Source organism: Lynx canadensis, chromosome A1 (genome assembly GCF_007474595.2).
Source record: "Lynx canadensis isolate LIC74 chromosome A1, mLynCan4.pri.v2, whole genome shotgun sequence".
Lineage (NCBI taxonomy): Eukaryota > Metazoa > Chordata > Mammalia > Carnivora > Felidae > Lynx > Lynx canadensis.
In genome coordinates this window covers 28,259,252-28,271,673 of record NC_044303.2, presented here as the reverse complement: position 1 = coordinate 28,271,673, position 12,422 = coordinate 28,259,252, and the positions used below count along the sequence as shown (strand labels likewise).

General features: G+C 35.8%; 1 protein-coding gene across 3 annotated transcripts in view; it reads left to right on the top strand.

Moving 5' to 3' along the window:
- DGKH (diacylglycerol kinase eta) overlaps positions 1-12,422 on the top strand; it is a 184,537-nt gene that overhangs the window by 108,030 nt on the left and 64,085 nt on the right. For all 3 annotated transcript variants that reach the window (XM_030311579.1, XM_030311572.1, XM_030311589.1), the window contains 6 exons: positions 3,731-3,837; positions 4,494-4,619; positions 8,471-8,573; positions 10,124-10,283; positions 11,968-12,076; positions 12,228-12,367. In XM_030311579.1, coding sequence (XP_030167439.1) covers positions 3,731-3,837; positions 4,494-4,619; positions 8,471-8,573; positions 10,124-10,283; positions 11,968-12,076; positions 12,228-12,367 — 745 coding nt within the window. The remainder of the gene's footprint in view (positions 1-3,730; positions 3,838-4,493; positions 4,620-8,470; positions 8,574-10,123; positions 10,284-11,967; positions 12,077-12,227; positions 12,368-12,422) is intronic.

Genomic DNA, 12,422 nt, shown 5'->3' with positions numbered 1-12,422 from the left:
ATTACATGCTATATTAAGCAACTTTGCAATTTTCAAGACTCTTTGCATGAAGCACTTTATTATTACAAGTGTAATTTTTGTTTTTACTGAGCTGTTTGATTTTTAATGGCAAAATTTTTAAAAAGCTGTGAAATTATTCCCTGTTGCTCTCTTTTACTTCCTTCTCTGTAAAAAACAATTATTGACTATTAATACCAAATACTTGTACTTAAAAAGCAAGCCTGGGGATTATGTTGCAAATAAAACTAAAACTAGGACCACATTTTTAAGAAACACCATAACAGATGAAAAGACCTAGGGATGCTAATTAACCTCAATTTTAAAATAGAACATGAAAGCGAAAGGGAGCAGGTCATGCTAAAACTGTTTTTCAAACTAAGCTTATACTTCCTAAACTTCCTATAGTATAAGCTTATATTTCCTGTTTCTTTACACTACTGTTTATCGGCAATGAGATTCCATTAAAAAATTAGTTATTCTATATAAATCTGTGCTTGAGTCACAGAATCATTTAGAACAAAAGCTGTAGGATTTCCAGGAAAGCATTTGTCAAGGTGCACAGAAGAGCAGATAAATGAAACTAATGTAGACTAATATTTCTCAAAAAAAACCCAAAAACAGTTCAGCTTAAGTGACCTTTTACCTATTGGCTATCCATGACATCTGAAGCATTTTGAACATTATTTTACCTGACCCTCTCATTTGCATGCCACATTAAATTAGGACTGTCTTAAACCAGTGGCATATAACCCATCATTTTAAATTTGTTAGCAGTTTACAGTTAGACATTAAAAAATCATGTGAAAAGGAGTCACCTTACATGTAGCATTTAGCAGCAGTTACCTTTGTTATTTCCACTAAGGTGATCTCAAACTTTTAATTATATTCTTTAGAATAAAACTTAGTACAATAAAAAAATATATTCTGAAAAGTCAGAAACAGGCGTAACGTCAGTATCCACTAATGCTTGGATAATTGGTATCCTTAAAAGGATAAATCAGTTTAGTAGTACTCAAGTACTGATTTTCATAAGTAAGGGTTAATTTCTCAAATAATCTGTGGTTTACTTGTTTTTCATATATGAGCTGCTTCTTTCCTGGTTGTTTCCTCTTATTTCTCTCTCGTTTTTTTTTTTTTTATTATTTGATATTTGTATACATTGTAAAATGATTACCCAAATGGAACATGTCACCATCCGTAGTTATAGAATTTTTTCCTTATGATGAGAACTTTTAAGATTTACTCTCATAGCAACTTTCAAATATTCAATTCATAATATTAACTATACTCACCATTCTGTACATTACATCCCCGTGACTTAGTTATTTTAGTTGGTACTTTTGACTCCCTTCACCCATTTGGCCCAATTCCACGCCCCCACCTCTGGTAACCACCAATGTGTTTTCTGTTTCTATGAGCTTGGTTTTTTTTTGTGGGTTTGTTGTTGTTGTTTTTACAGTCTACCTAAAAGTCAGATCATAAGGTATCTGTCTTTCTCTCTTTGACTTCTTTCAACTTAGCATAATATCCTCTAGGTCCATCCGTGTTGTCTCAATAGGCAAGATTGCATTTTTTTATATGGCTGAATGAATAATAGTCCATTGTGTAAATACATATACAGATACCACAATTTCTGTATCCATTTGTCTATTGATGGACACTTAAGTTGTTTCTGTACCTTGCCTGTTACGAATAATGCTGTAATGAACACGAAGGTGCAGATGTCTTTTCAAGTTGGTGATTTCATTTTCTTCAGATAAATACCCAGAAATGGGATTTCTGGATTGTATTATAGTTCTATTTTTAATTTCTCGAGGAAACTCCATACTGTTTACTATAGTGGCTGCACCAATTTGCATTGCCACCAACAGTCCACAAGAGTTCCCTTTTGTTCAAATTCTTGCCGACACTAGTAATTTCTTACCTTTTTTATAATAGCCATCCTAACAGGTGTGAGGTGATATCTCATTGTGGTTTTGTATTTGCATTTTCCCCGATGACTAGTGATATTGAGTATCTTTTCATTTCTCTGTTGGCCGTCAGTATGTCTTATTTACAAAAATGTCTGTTCAGATCCACTTCCCATTTTTTAAGTGGACTGCTTGGTTTTTGCTATTGACTTGTGTGAGTTCTTTGTATATTAATGTATATAAATGTTAACCCCTTATTGGATATATGATTTGTAAATATTTTCTCTCATTCAGTATGTTGTCTTTCCATATTATTGATGGCTTCCTTGGCTGTGTAGAAACTTTTTAGTTTGATATAGTCCTGATTATGTATTTTTGCTTTGTTGCCTGTGCTTTTGGTGTTAGACCCAAAAAATCATCACCAAGACTGATGTCAAAGAGCTAAAGTCCAGGAATTTTCTTCTAGAAGTTTTATGGTTTTTAGTATTACATTCAAGTCTTTAATCCATTTTAGTTAACTTTTATGTACAGTTCAGTCCTGTTTTCATGAAAGTGGTCCAGTTTCATTCTTTTGCATATGGCTGTCCAGTTTCCCCAGCAACATTTATTAAAGACATCATTCTTTCTCCATTGTGTATTCATGGTCTCTTTGTCATGAATTAGTTGGCCATATATGTGTGGATTTATTTCTGGGTTCTCTATTCTGTTCCATTGACCTATGTGTCTGTTTTTACGCCAGTACCATACTACTCTGATTACTATAGCTTTGTAACATAGTTTCAAATCAGGATCATGATGCCTTCCACTTTGTTCCTTCTGAAGATTGCTTTGGCTATTTGGAGTCTTTTGTGGTTCCATAAAAATTTTAGAATTATTTGTTTTAGTTCTTTGAAAAATGCCATTGGAATTTTGACAGGGATTGCATTGAATCTGTATATTGCTTTCAGTCCTATGGACATTTTTACATTATTAATTCTTCCAGTCCATTAGCACGGAATATTTTCCCCAGTTTATTTGTGTCTTCAGTTTCTTTCATCAATGTCTTGTAGGTTTCAGTGTCTCTTATGTCTCTTTTATAGGCTCCTTTTTGATATTGTTGCTGAGCCAATTAGTGATGCATGTAGCGTATTTCTTCATCACTACTTTAGTCTACATTATGATGTAGTAATCCCAACAATAATGCTTTTAAAAGACAGTGCCATCTTTGTGACCCTTATCAACCTATTTCCCATGATGACTGGATATTTTCTCGACATACTTGCAATTTAAAACTCCTCTGAATTATCCTGTTCTTTATCTTACTGATATTTTCAAATCTTTCATTTTAAATTTATTATATGGACAGAAAAATACAAATATCAGAGGAGTACAGCACATAGGATTTTTCACAAATGAAACACATTTATGTAACCAACATCCAGATTAAGAAATAGGATGTTACCAGCACCTCTGTATTACTAAATTTTGTTTAGTTCTGTGTTTGTGTGCATATGTGACTGTTGTCTCCTTTCTCCTAAAGAACTAATTCTTTTGTATTCATTTCCTTTATGTTTTATTTATGAACAAGTAGAACCTCTCTAAGTAGCAATCTATAGATTGATAAAAAGCTTTATACATACATAGCCATATGTATCATAAATACATGAATACCTTCTGGAAAGGTATTTTCAGAATACCTTTATTATTGTTGAAGAGTAATTTAAGATTTTAAATTATTGTTTTTCTTCTACCCCCTCCTTTTTAATTTCATGCTATGATTTCCTTTAATCATTATTCCAGAAGTATATATTCATTTAGAAATGGTTGACTTTTTTTTTTAGTGTGTAAATTCAAGGCTCACAAAAGATGTGCAGTGAGGGCAACAAATAATTGCAAATGGACGACTCTGGCCTCCATTGGGAAGGACATCATAGAGGACGAAGACGGAGTAAGCCCAGTTCTGTCTCTGGTCTCTTCCCAGTACCTCCTCTCTTTATTGTCTGCCCTGTGAAAAATAACAGAGTTAGTGGGAATATTTACTAGCAGGATGAAATGGAAGGTTTTGGTTAATTATGAGTTTCTATTTCCAGTTAGATCCTTCATAGTTGCCTTCAGCTCTTAAATTTTGAGGGAAATGTGAACAGAGCTTACAAGTGGCTGCTGTGCTGGGCTGGTGTTGTAGACCCCGACCTGACAAGTAAGATACTCTTTAAGGCTTAGCTCAGGTGTTTATTCAGATGTTCACTCCTCAGATGTTGGGGCCTCCTTTCAACAGTGACCCCCACCTTCAAAACCTTGTCTCCATTGCACCTTGCATTCAAATCTCTGATAGCACTTTGTAATCACTTTATGATAATGCCTTTACATTCATTGCTCCTCAGCTAGACTACAAATCCTGAAGGTCAGGGCTTTAGTCTTAATTATTTTTGTATCGCTACAGTGCTCTGGGCACAATAGATGTCAATAAATGTGGGCTAAATGAATGGATGCCATGAGTGGTACATATATTGATTCCACTGAGTAAGAAATATTTTAGATCTTCCCTAGGGTGAGAATGACATCCTCCAGTCTTTAATTTGACTGCTCTTTACTCCTGCTGCACAGGTAGCTATGCCTCACCAATGGCTAGAGGGTAACTTGCCCGTGAGTGCCAAATGTGCTGTCTGTGACAAAACATGCGGGAGTGTTCTGCGTCTACAAGATTGGAAATGCCTTTGGTGTAAGACAATGGTGAGAGCCCTTTTTAATTCGTTCTTTTCATAGTTTTTTTTAACCTATGTGATTTAGGGGAAAGGAATGTATGGTATAATAAAGCCTGGTAGCATACCTGCCCATTGTAATGTTCATCTTTTTCAAAGTATTCCTTCCAGTCTGGTTACTTTTTAAATATCCTTCTTGCAATACTGTTGTTTTATATTTCCCTTGTCAAGACCTCTTTCCCACAGTTTTGTTGGGATATATCTATGTTATATAGATAAATATTATTATATAATATTTATATATTATGTATTGTATATATTATTTATGTATTTACATAGTATATATATATTTATACATTACAAAGTTTTCTTACATGTGTAAGGAAGCAGTGAGAAGTACGCACAGCATAACATAGAATCAACAGCAAGGAATGGTCCTGTCCATGCCATACTATGTGAGTGCTGGGCTCTAGACTTCACGAGGGCAGTCAGAGCAGGGACTTACAGGGTGAACGCAGGCCACTCAGAGGGTGGCGTGGAGGGTGAGGAGGCAACCGCTGTGGGTGCTCATGTTAGCACTGGGCGATGCTGTCCAACTATGACAGTGATTGCCTTGCATTGGGCTGATTTTTTTGGTCTTGTTTTGAGTCTTGGAAGTCACTCCCCAGGCCCCCCCAAAATATGGAAAACTCATTTCTTTTAATAAGTATGATGTAGATCATCAAATGAAAAAGATGTGAGTATGATGCGTTGATTTCACAATGAGTGAGATTCATCCCATAGGCCATAAAGAAGATAAGTCCTGTAGCTTTTTCGTCAAACCTGATAGGTAATCTGTTTCCTTTTCATTTTATTTTTTAAAAAACTTTTTAATGTTTATTTATTTTTGAGAGAGAGGGAGGGAGAGAGCATGAGCAGGGGAGGGGCAGGGAGAAAGGGAGACACAGAATCCAAAGCAGGCTCCCATGGACCACAAGATCATGACCTGTACCAAAGTCAGATGCTTAACCAACTGAAACACCTAGGGACCCCTGTTTCCTTTTTATTTATAAATCAAAGTGATTCTCTCTATCCTTATGCTTTTGTTATTCTTCATCAATTGCCCCTTTTATTAGCCACAGGTGTTACTTCTAATTTCTCTTATCCCATGTAATATATAAACCGTATTAGACATGTCTCTTTGCAGTTTTGGTGCAACCATATCCCCTAAAACCCTCTTGTGGAATTCCTTATTTTATTTATCTTTTTTGAATTCTTTTTTTAAGTAATCTCTACACCCAGTGTGGAACTTGAACTCACAACCCCGAGATCATGAGTCACATGCTTTCCCGACTGAACCAGCCAGGCACATTCCTTATTTTAAAAGAGTACTCCTGGCCCCTGGGTGGCTCAGTCAGTTAAGCATCTGACTTCAGCTCTGGTCATGATCTTGCGGTTTGTGGGTTCAAGCCCCACATCAGGCTCTGTGCCGACAGCTCAGAGCCTGGAGCCTGCTTCAGATTCTGGGTCTCCCTCCTCTGATCACTCTCTGTCTCTCAAAAATGAATAAACATTAAATAATTTTTTTTTAATAATATAAAGAGTGCTCTCCAAAGGCCTGTAAGATAATGTTACAAACAAATAAGTAAAGTGCTCTCATAAATAAGATTTTGAAGTTTATCCCACCTAAGACTTCCTTTTCAGGGTGCAACCACTGATGTATGCTTCTACTGCTATTTTCATTAGTCTGTAGATCTATTTCTCTATTTCTAGAACTTCAGCTGTTTCTTTCTAACTTGTTGAAAAGAAAGCAGATTTTGTGTGTGACGAATTATTTTAGAAAGGTTTTATGAAAGTTGTCTTTACCTACAATATATAGGACTCTACTTGTATTGGTCCAGTCATTTTTAAACTTTGTTAATTTTAACAGTGGGAGTTCATTGGATATTTTACTTTCTCACCCTACTCACCCCTACCTTTAAAATTTTTCACAAACAGGATAGAAGGATTTTTACAGGATGTAGAAGCAGGTATTCTAGAATGTCTTCTCCCTTTTTTTTCTGGCAAACCTAGATATCACCTTATCTTGAAGTCATTCCTGACCTGTACTGCGTCCACTAGACACGCAGGTTTCTGGACCACCATCACCTTGTTACATCCTTCTCAGGATGTACTTGTACTTGTACTTCCTGTACACGATCTTCCTGTATATGTCTTTGCATATTATTTTGCCTTTAAAATAATGTTTCCCACAGAGTGTCTAATTTGTAAAACAGTCATCTACTTTAAAACAAAACAAAGTAAGACCATAGTCTTTACTATGGTATTCACACAACTGTGGTCTTACACAACTCTACTGAGTCAACTGCTAATTTTTTCGGTTGTCATCCAGTCTTTGGACATAGTTTTACCTTTCCTGTAAAAAGAGGGAAGGGGGGAGCCTGAGGGGCCCAGGTGGTTGAATGACTGACTCTTGGTTTCAGCTCAGGTCATGACCCCAGGGTTGTGGGATCAAGCCCCTGCATGGGGCTCCACGTTGACATGGAGCCTGCTTAAGATTCTCTCTTTCTCTCCCTCTGCTCCATTTTCTCACAAACACTCCCTCTTTCTCTTTAAAATTAAAAAAAAAAGTGAAGATACAATTTTGTCCTCTGCTTTTTTCATTTAACTTTGCTGTAAATATTTTTCTGTTTTGCTCTGTGTCATGACCTTAGCCTAAATCGAGTCGGTTGCTTAACACACTGAGCCACCCAGGTTCCCCATTAAAGTCTTTTTAAAACTATCTGTGCATGCTTGTTTTTTCTGAAATCCATTTGGGAATGTTAATTATTATAAATAATAATAAGGAACTGTCCAAAATTAGGTCATCAGTAGAATAAGAATCAGTATTTAATTTTAGTTATTTTCTCAAAAGTTTTGATAAATATGTGTTTAATTAACATGCCAATTTTCTAAAAAGACTAATGAAATAAAGCTGTATTAAGTAAATGCTTTATGAAGTGTCTGCTTTTACTGCTTAAAACATTTTAAGTCTCTCTGAGTAAGTACCTAAAGTATTGTAAATTCCCTGGGTTCTACTTAATAAGTTAGCCCTGCTCTTGTTCGAAATAATATATTGACTACCCTTGAAACTTTGTTTTTACAGAATTCACATGTTTACTGGGTGTCTATGATATTTATCACTTTCCAAGATAAGTGTATAATGATAGGACCTTTTCCTTTTCTCTATGGAGCCCATAGGCACAGGTGTACTTATACCTATAAGAACATGAAAATGTTATTTTTAAAAAAAGATGTGAATAGAAAGTTATAGGACCACTGCAGAAAGAGGAGACACATTAAAAATTTCACGGATTTTCATGAAATTCCGTAAGAATGTTATAAGGTAGAGCCCATCATCTTTTTTATGGACGATGATATTGACAAGTACTAGTTAGCTTGCCTCCTTCCTCTCTCTCTCCCTTCCTCTGCACTCTGTTCCCTTCTCTTCCTCTCTCCTTGCCTTCACCAGGCATTTCCTTTTTTAAATTTTTATTTATTTTTGTGTTTTAAGTAATATCTCCACCCAGTGTGGGGCTCGAACTTACAACCCCAAGATCATGAGTCACGTGCTCTACTGACTGAACCAGCCAGGCATCCCTCACCAGGCATTTCTCGATATACACTACTTGCCCGAGGCCACCATAAAAGTAGGCTGCACAGAGTACATCAGATTCCCATCTCTAAAATAATTAGCTCATTCCTTAGAGTTATAAACATTATACCATGAAAGTAATTTATGAGTTACTGAATATTTTGTGATATAGTCGATCTTCAGTTATTAGTCCCATAGATGTAATCTATACCATAAGAAAATATCGATGTGTTTTTATGGTTCTTGAAGGCTTATTTGTTTGTTATTAGGTACACACTGCCTGCAAAGATTTATACCATCCTGTGTGTCCCCTTGGCCAGTGTAAAGTGTCTGTCATACCTCCAATTGCACTGAACAGCACCGATTCTGATGGTATGTATCATTGTGTAAATATGTATATTCTTGGTATTAAATGTTGATATGTGCATTCACTTTCCTAGAATAAGTTGAACTGTAATTGGTTATTTTGGTCAGTTTTTATATAATAATTCATTCAAATTGCTGAATAGTACCTTTAAATTTTTTTAAGTTTATTTTTTTTTTAATAAATTTTTTTTATACCTTTACTTATTTTTGAGAGAGAGAGATAGACAGAGTGCAAGCGGGGAAAGGGCAGAGAGAGAGGGAGACACAGAATCCGAAGCAGGCTCCAGGCTCTGAGCTGTCAGCAGAGAGCCCGTCGCCGGGCTCGAACCCACAAACCTTGAGATCATGACCTGAGCCAAAGTTGGACGTTCAACCGACTGAGCCACCCAAATGCCCCTAAGTTTATTTATTTTGAGAGAGAGAGAGAGAGAGAAAGAGAGAACAAGTGAGCTTGTGTAAGTAGGGGAGAGGCGGAGAGAGAATCCCAAGCAGGCTACATACTGTCAGCACAGAGCCCGTCAGGGAGCTTGAAACATAAGATCATGATCCGAGCTGAAATCAAGAGTTGGAGGCCCAATCAACTGAGCCACCCAGGTGCCCCAGTACATTTAACTTTTATAAGAACATTTTAAAATTAAAATTTAACATAGTTATTATTACACTGGTGAAATTCCTACATATAAGACTTTTTACATTTCACATTTTACATTTCAGTAAATAAAATAAAATTACTCTGTAACAAAGCGCAATCCAAAAAGGTTAATTTTTTGTGTTTTTTTTCCCTCCATAATTTTGAAATTACCCATCAGCATAGCACTTATTGAAATCTGTTTTTCTATAATTTCCTTGAGGAATTTATATTCCTGTAAATTCCATCACTTTTTCCAGAATCTTACAACTTGGTTGTTAAGTGCTGAAGAACCTGTCTTCCTTCTAAGCAAACCATATTACAAAAGGCTTTTACCGTATACCGTTAGTAATGTTTTGCATTGAAAAAGTGCCTGTGGCTTTCAAACTTTTTATATAAACTATGCCAATAGGTATTATAAATACAAGAATATTGGCTGCAGAATATGTAATTTTTTAAAATCTGTGCTGTTAACAGCCCTCCCCCAAGCCCTGCTATAATAAGGTTCTATTACTCATGATAACTTTCAAAATATTTTCTAAAGCCTCATGAAGGAGAAATTAAAATATCTTATAATGCTGAATATGAATATGAATTCTTTGACAAATGTGAATTTACAGACTGTGATCGGTTTCTGATAATTGAGTGTTAAGGTAGGTGGTATATCTCAAATATCTATGATTAACACTTTTCCCATCTGTGCTAGGATTTGTCATTATAGAGCATATCATAAGAGATAAGTTCTGTAGTCTTATTGTGTAAATAATAAACCTGTCTCCATTTTGGGGGCTAAATTATAATTTACTGTTCAAGTAATAAACAAGGTTCTTTATGAATTTATGTTCTTTTCTCTGAAGTTTCATTAATGGTTTAATAGAGACAGCTGTACATATTGTACTGTGTTGTTGTTTTTTTTTTTTTTTTACAGGTTTCTGTAGAGCGACATTTTCATTCTGTGTTAGTCCTCTATTGGTTTTTGTCAATTCTAAGAGTGGAGATAATCAGGGAGTAAAGTTCCTTCGTCGATTTAAACAGTTGCTAAATCCGGCTCAGGTGTTTGATTTAATGAACGGAGGTCCTCATTTAGGGTAATTGATTATTGATTAATCTCATTAGAATGAAATGTAGCACCAAGCATGAAATGTTTGATTTTTCAGTTCATGAAGATTGTCAATTCATCTAGACATCTCTATGTTGATCTTCCCACTCCTCCCTTTTTAAAGCTCTAATTACACGTTTTAACTTCCCCTTTTTGATATTTATACAACTTCCTTATGTGCTGAAAATCCCAAAATTTGTTTAGAAAATGTTTTAGAATATATCATACATCAAATAGTACTAACAGTTTACTTAGCTTTGAGAAGGAACCTGTGTAAATATAGAAATACATGATAATTTTAGAAAATGATCTGCGTGGAAGGCTAGCATTGATTTTTATGTAATACAAATAATCAATTATTTAACCAAAGCACAGATACTATTGCAGGTCCCAAGGACTGGAGACTCATTCATATAAATGACAAAAAATACTGTTGTTGATTGTTCTTTTCAGCTTTCTGGAATATCCTATGACTTACAATCTGAAAAAAAATTGAATGTATTTTCAGTGAGGGAAAATATACCTTCCGGTACTTTAAATACATTTTTAGTGTATGCATATGATTTTGTTGAAGAGGTGATACAATGTCATTAGAACCAAGGGCCTGCAACCTCTCCATGATTTACTTCTGTCAACTCAACTTTTCTCTTAAAGCATGAACACAGAAGTAGGAATGGGGATTTTAGGTACCCCCAGAAGGCCCTTACCCTTTCCTGTCCTTTCTATCTCTTGCCTCAGTCTTTGTGCTTCTTTTCACTTTTGCTCTTCAGAGTCTTTCTCCTTGTTCCCATTGCCTTCTTGCCAAGTCTCAGGCCCTTCTGAGCCCATGGATGTTCATCTTTTTCATCTGTCTCCAACCCCTTCCCTGGGTTCTGGTATTTCCTTACCTGGCTTCTCCCCTCACTTGTGTCTTTTCCGTTGCTGGTTAGCTGTGTCTTCCTTTCTAGCACATCTGTTTAATAATCCTTCACAGTTCCAATATCTTACATTCTTAACATTTCCTTTTCTCACCTATATAATTCCAAGGAAGGCCCTTTGTGAAACCTCTTGAGATTGTCTCTATATTTTTTAGATTTCCCACAATACTTGAGGTGTACAAAGGTACATTCAGAAGGTGCAATGTGTCAAAAGTTGAGATGAAGGAAAAGGAATATAAAAGTAAAAAGACTGACCCAAGTCTAGGGGATGAGGCGGAGGAGACGCGAGTGGGTGTCCAAAAAGTGATACATTGACAAGGTTTGGTGGGTCTCTTTAGAAATTGCCTTGAGCATCAGTAGTATCAGTGTCCTAGATTCACCATCCCTGGTTGGTAGTATACTATTCTTAAGGAAATAACATATCCTTATAATGGAAAGAAAAAAAAGTCACAACTTTTACCATGTTGTATCCCTTACCTTTCATTCTCTTTCCCGGGTCTGCTTCTTTGTTTGCTCATTTCCAACTCCCTTTTTCACCTAATTTTATCTCCCATTTCTACTTATAATCCCCTTTCCTCCTTACGATTAAGAAGTTTTCTTGAGTTAAGAATTGCACTTTAATTTTTATAGTATAATTAATATGTAAGAGTTCTTATAGTTATCTGAACACGAATACCAACAAATACAGAATAACAAAGAATTGGGGGAAGTGATTTTCATTTATTTGTATTAAAATAAAATCCTTTTTACTTTCAGTTTAAGATTATTCCAGAAGTTTGACAACTTTCGAATTCTTGTTTGTGGAGGAGATGGAAGTGTAGGTTGGGTTTTGTCAGAAATTGATAAGCTCAACTTGAATAAACAGGCAAGTACTCAGTCTTTCCTGACTCATTAACTACATTAACATGTACTCATTAGCATGCACGTATGCTAATCTGCTGACCAGGGAGGTGCAGAAATGCCATAGCTCCTGTTTCTCAGCTTGTCTGAGGTCTCCCTGTTGTATTCTCTTTCAGTGTCAGCTGGGAGTATTGCCCTTGGGTACAGGAAATGACCTTGCCCGTGTTCTGGGCTGGGGAGGTTCATACGATGACGACACCCAACTTCCTCAGATACTAGAGAAGCTGGAACGAGCCAGTACCAAAATGCTAGACAGGTAAAAGAGAATTTTCTTCCAAAACCAGACTGAATATGGACTACTAAATCATTTT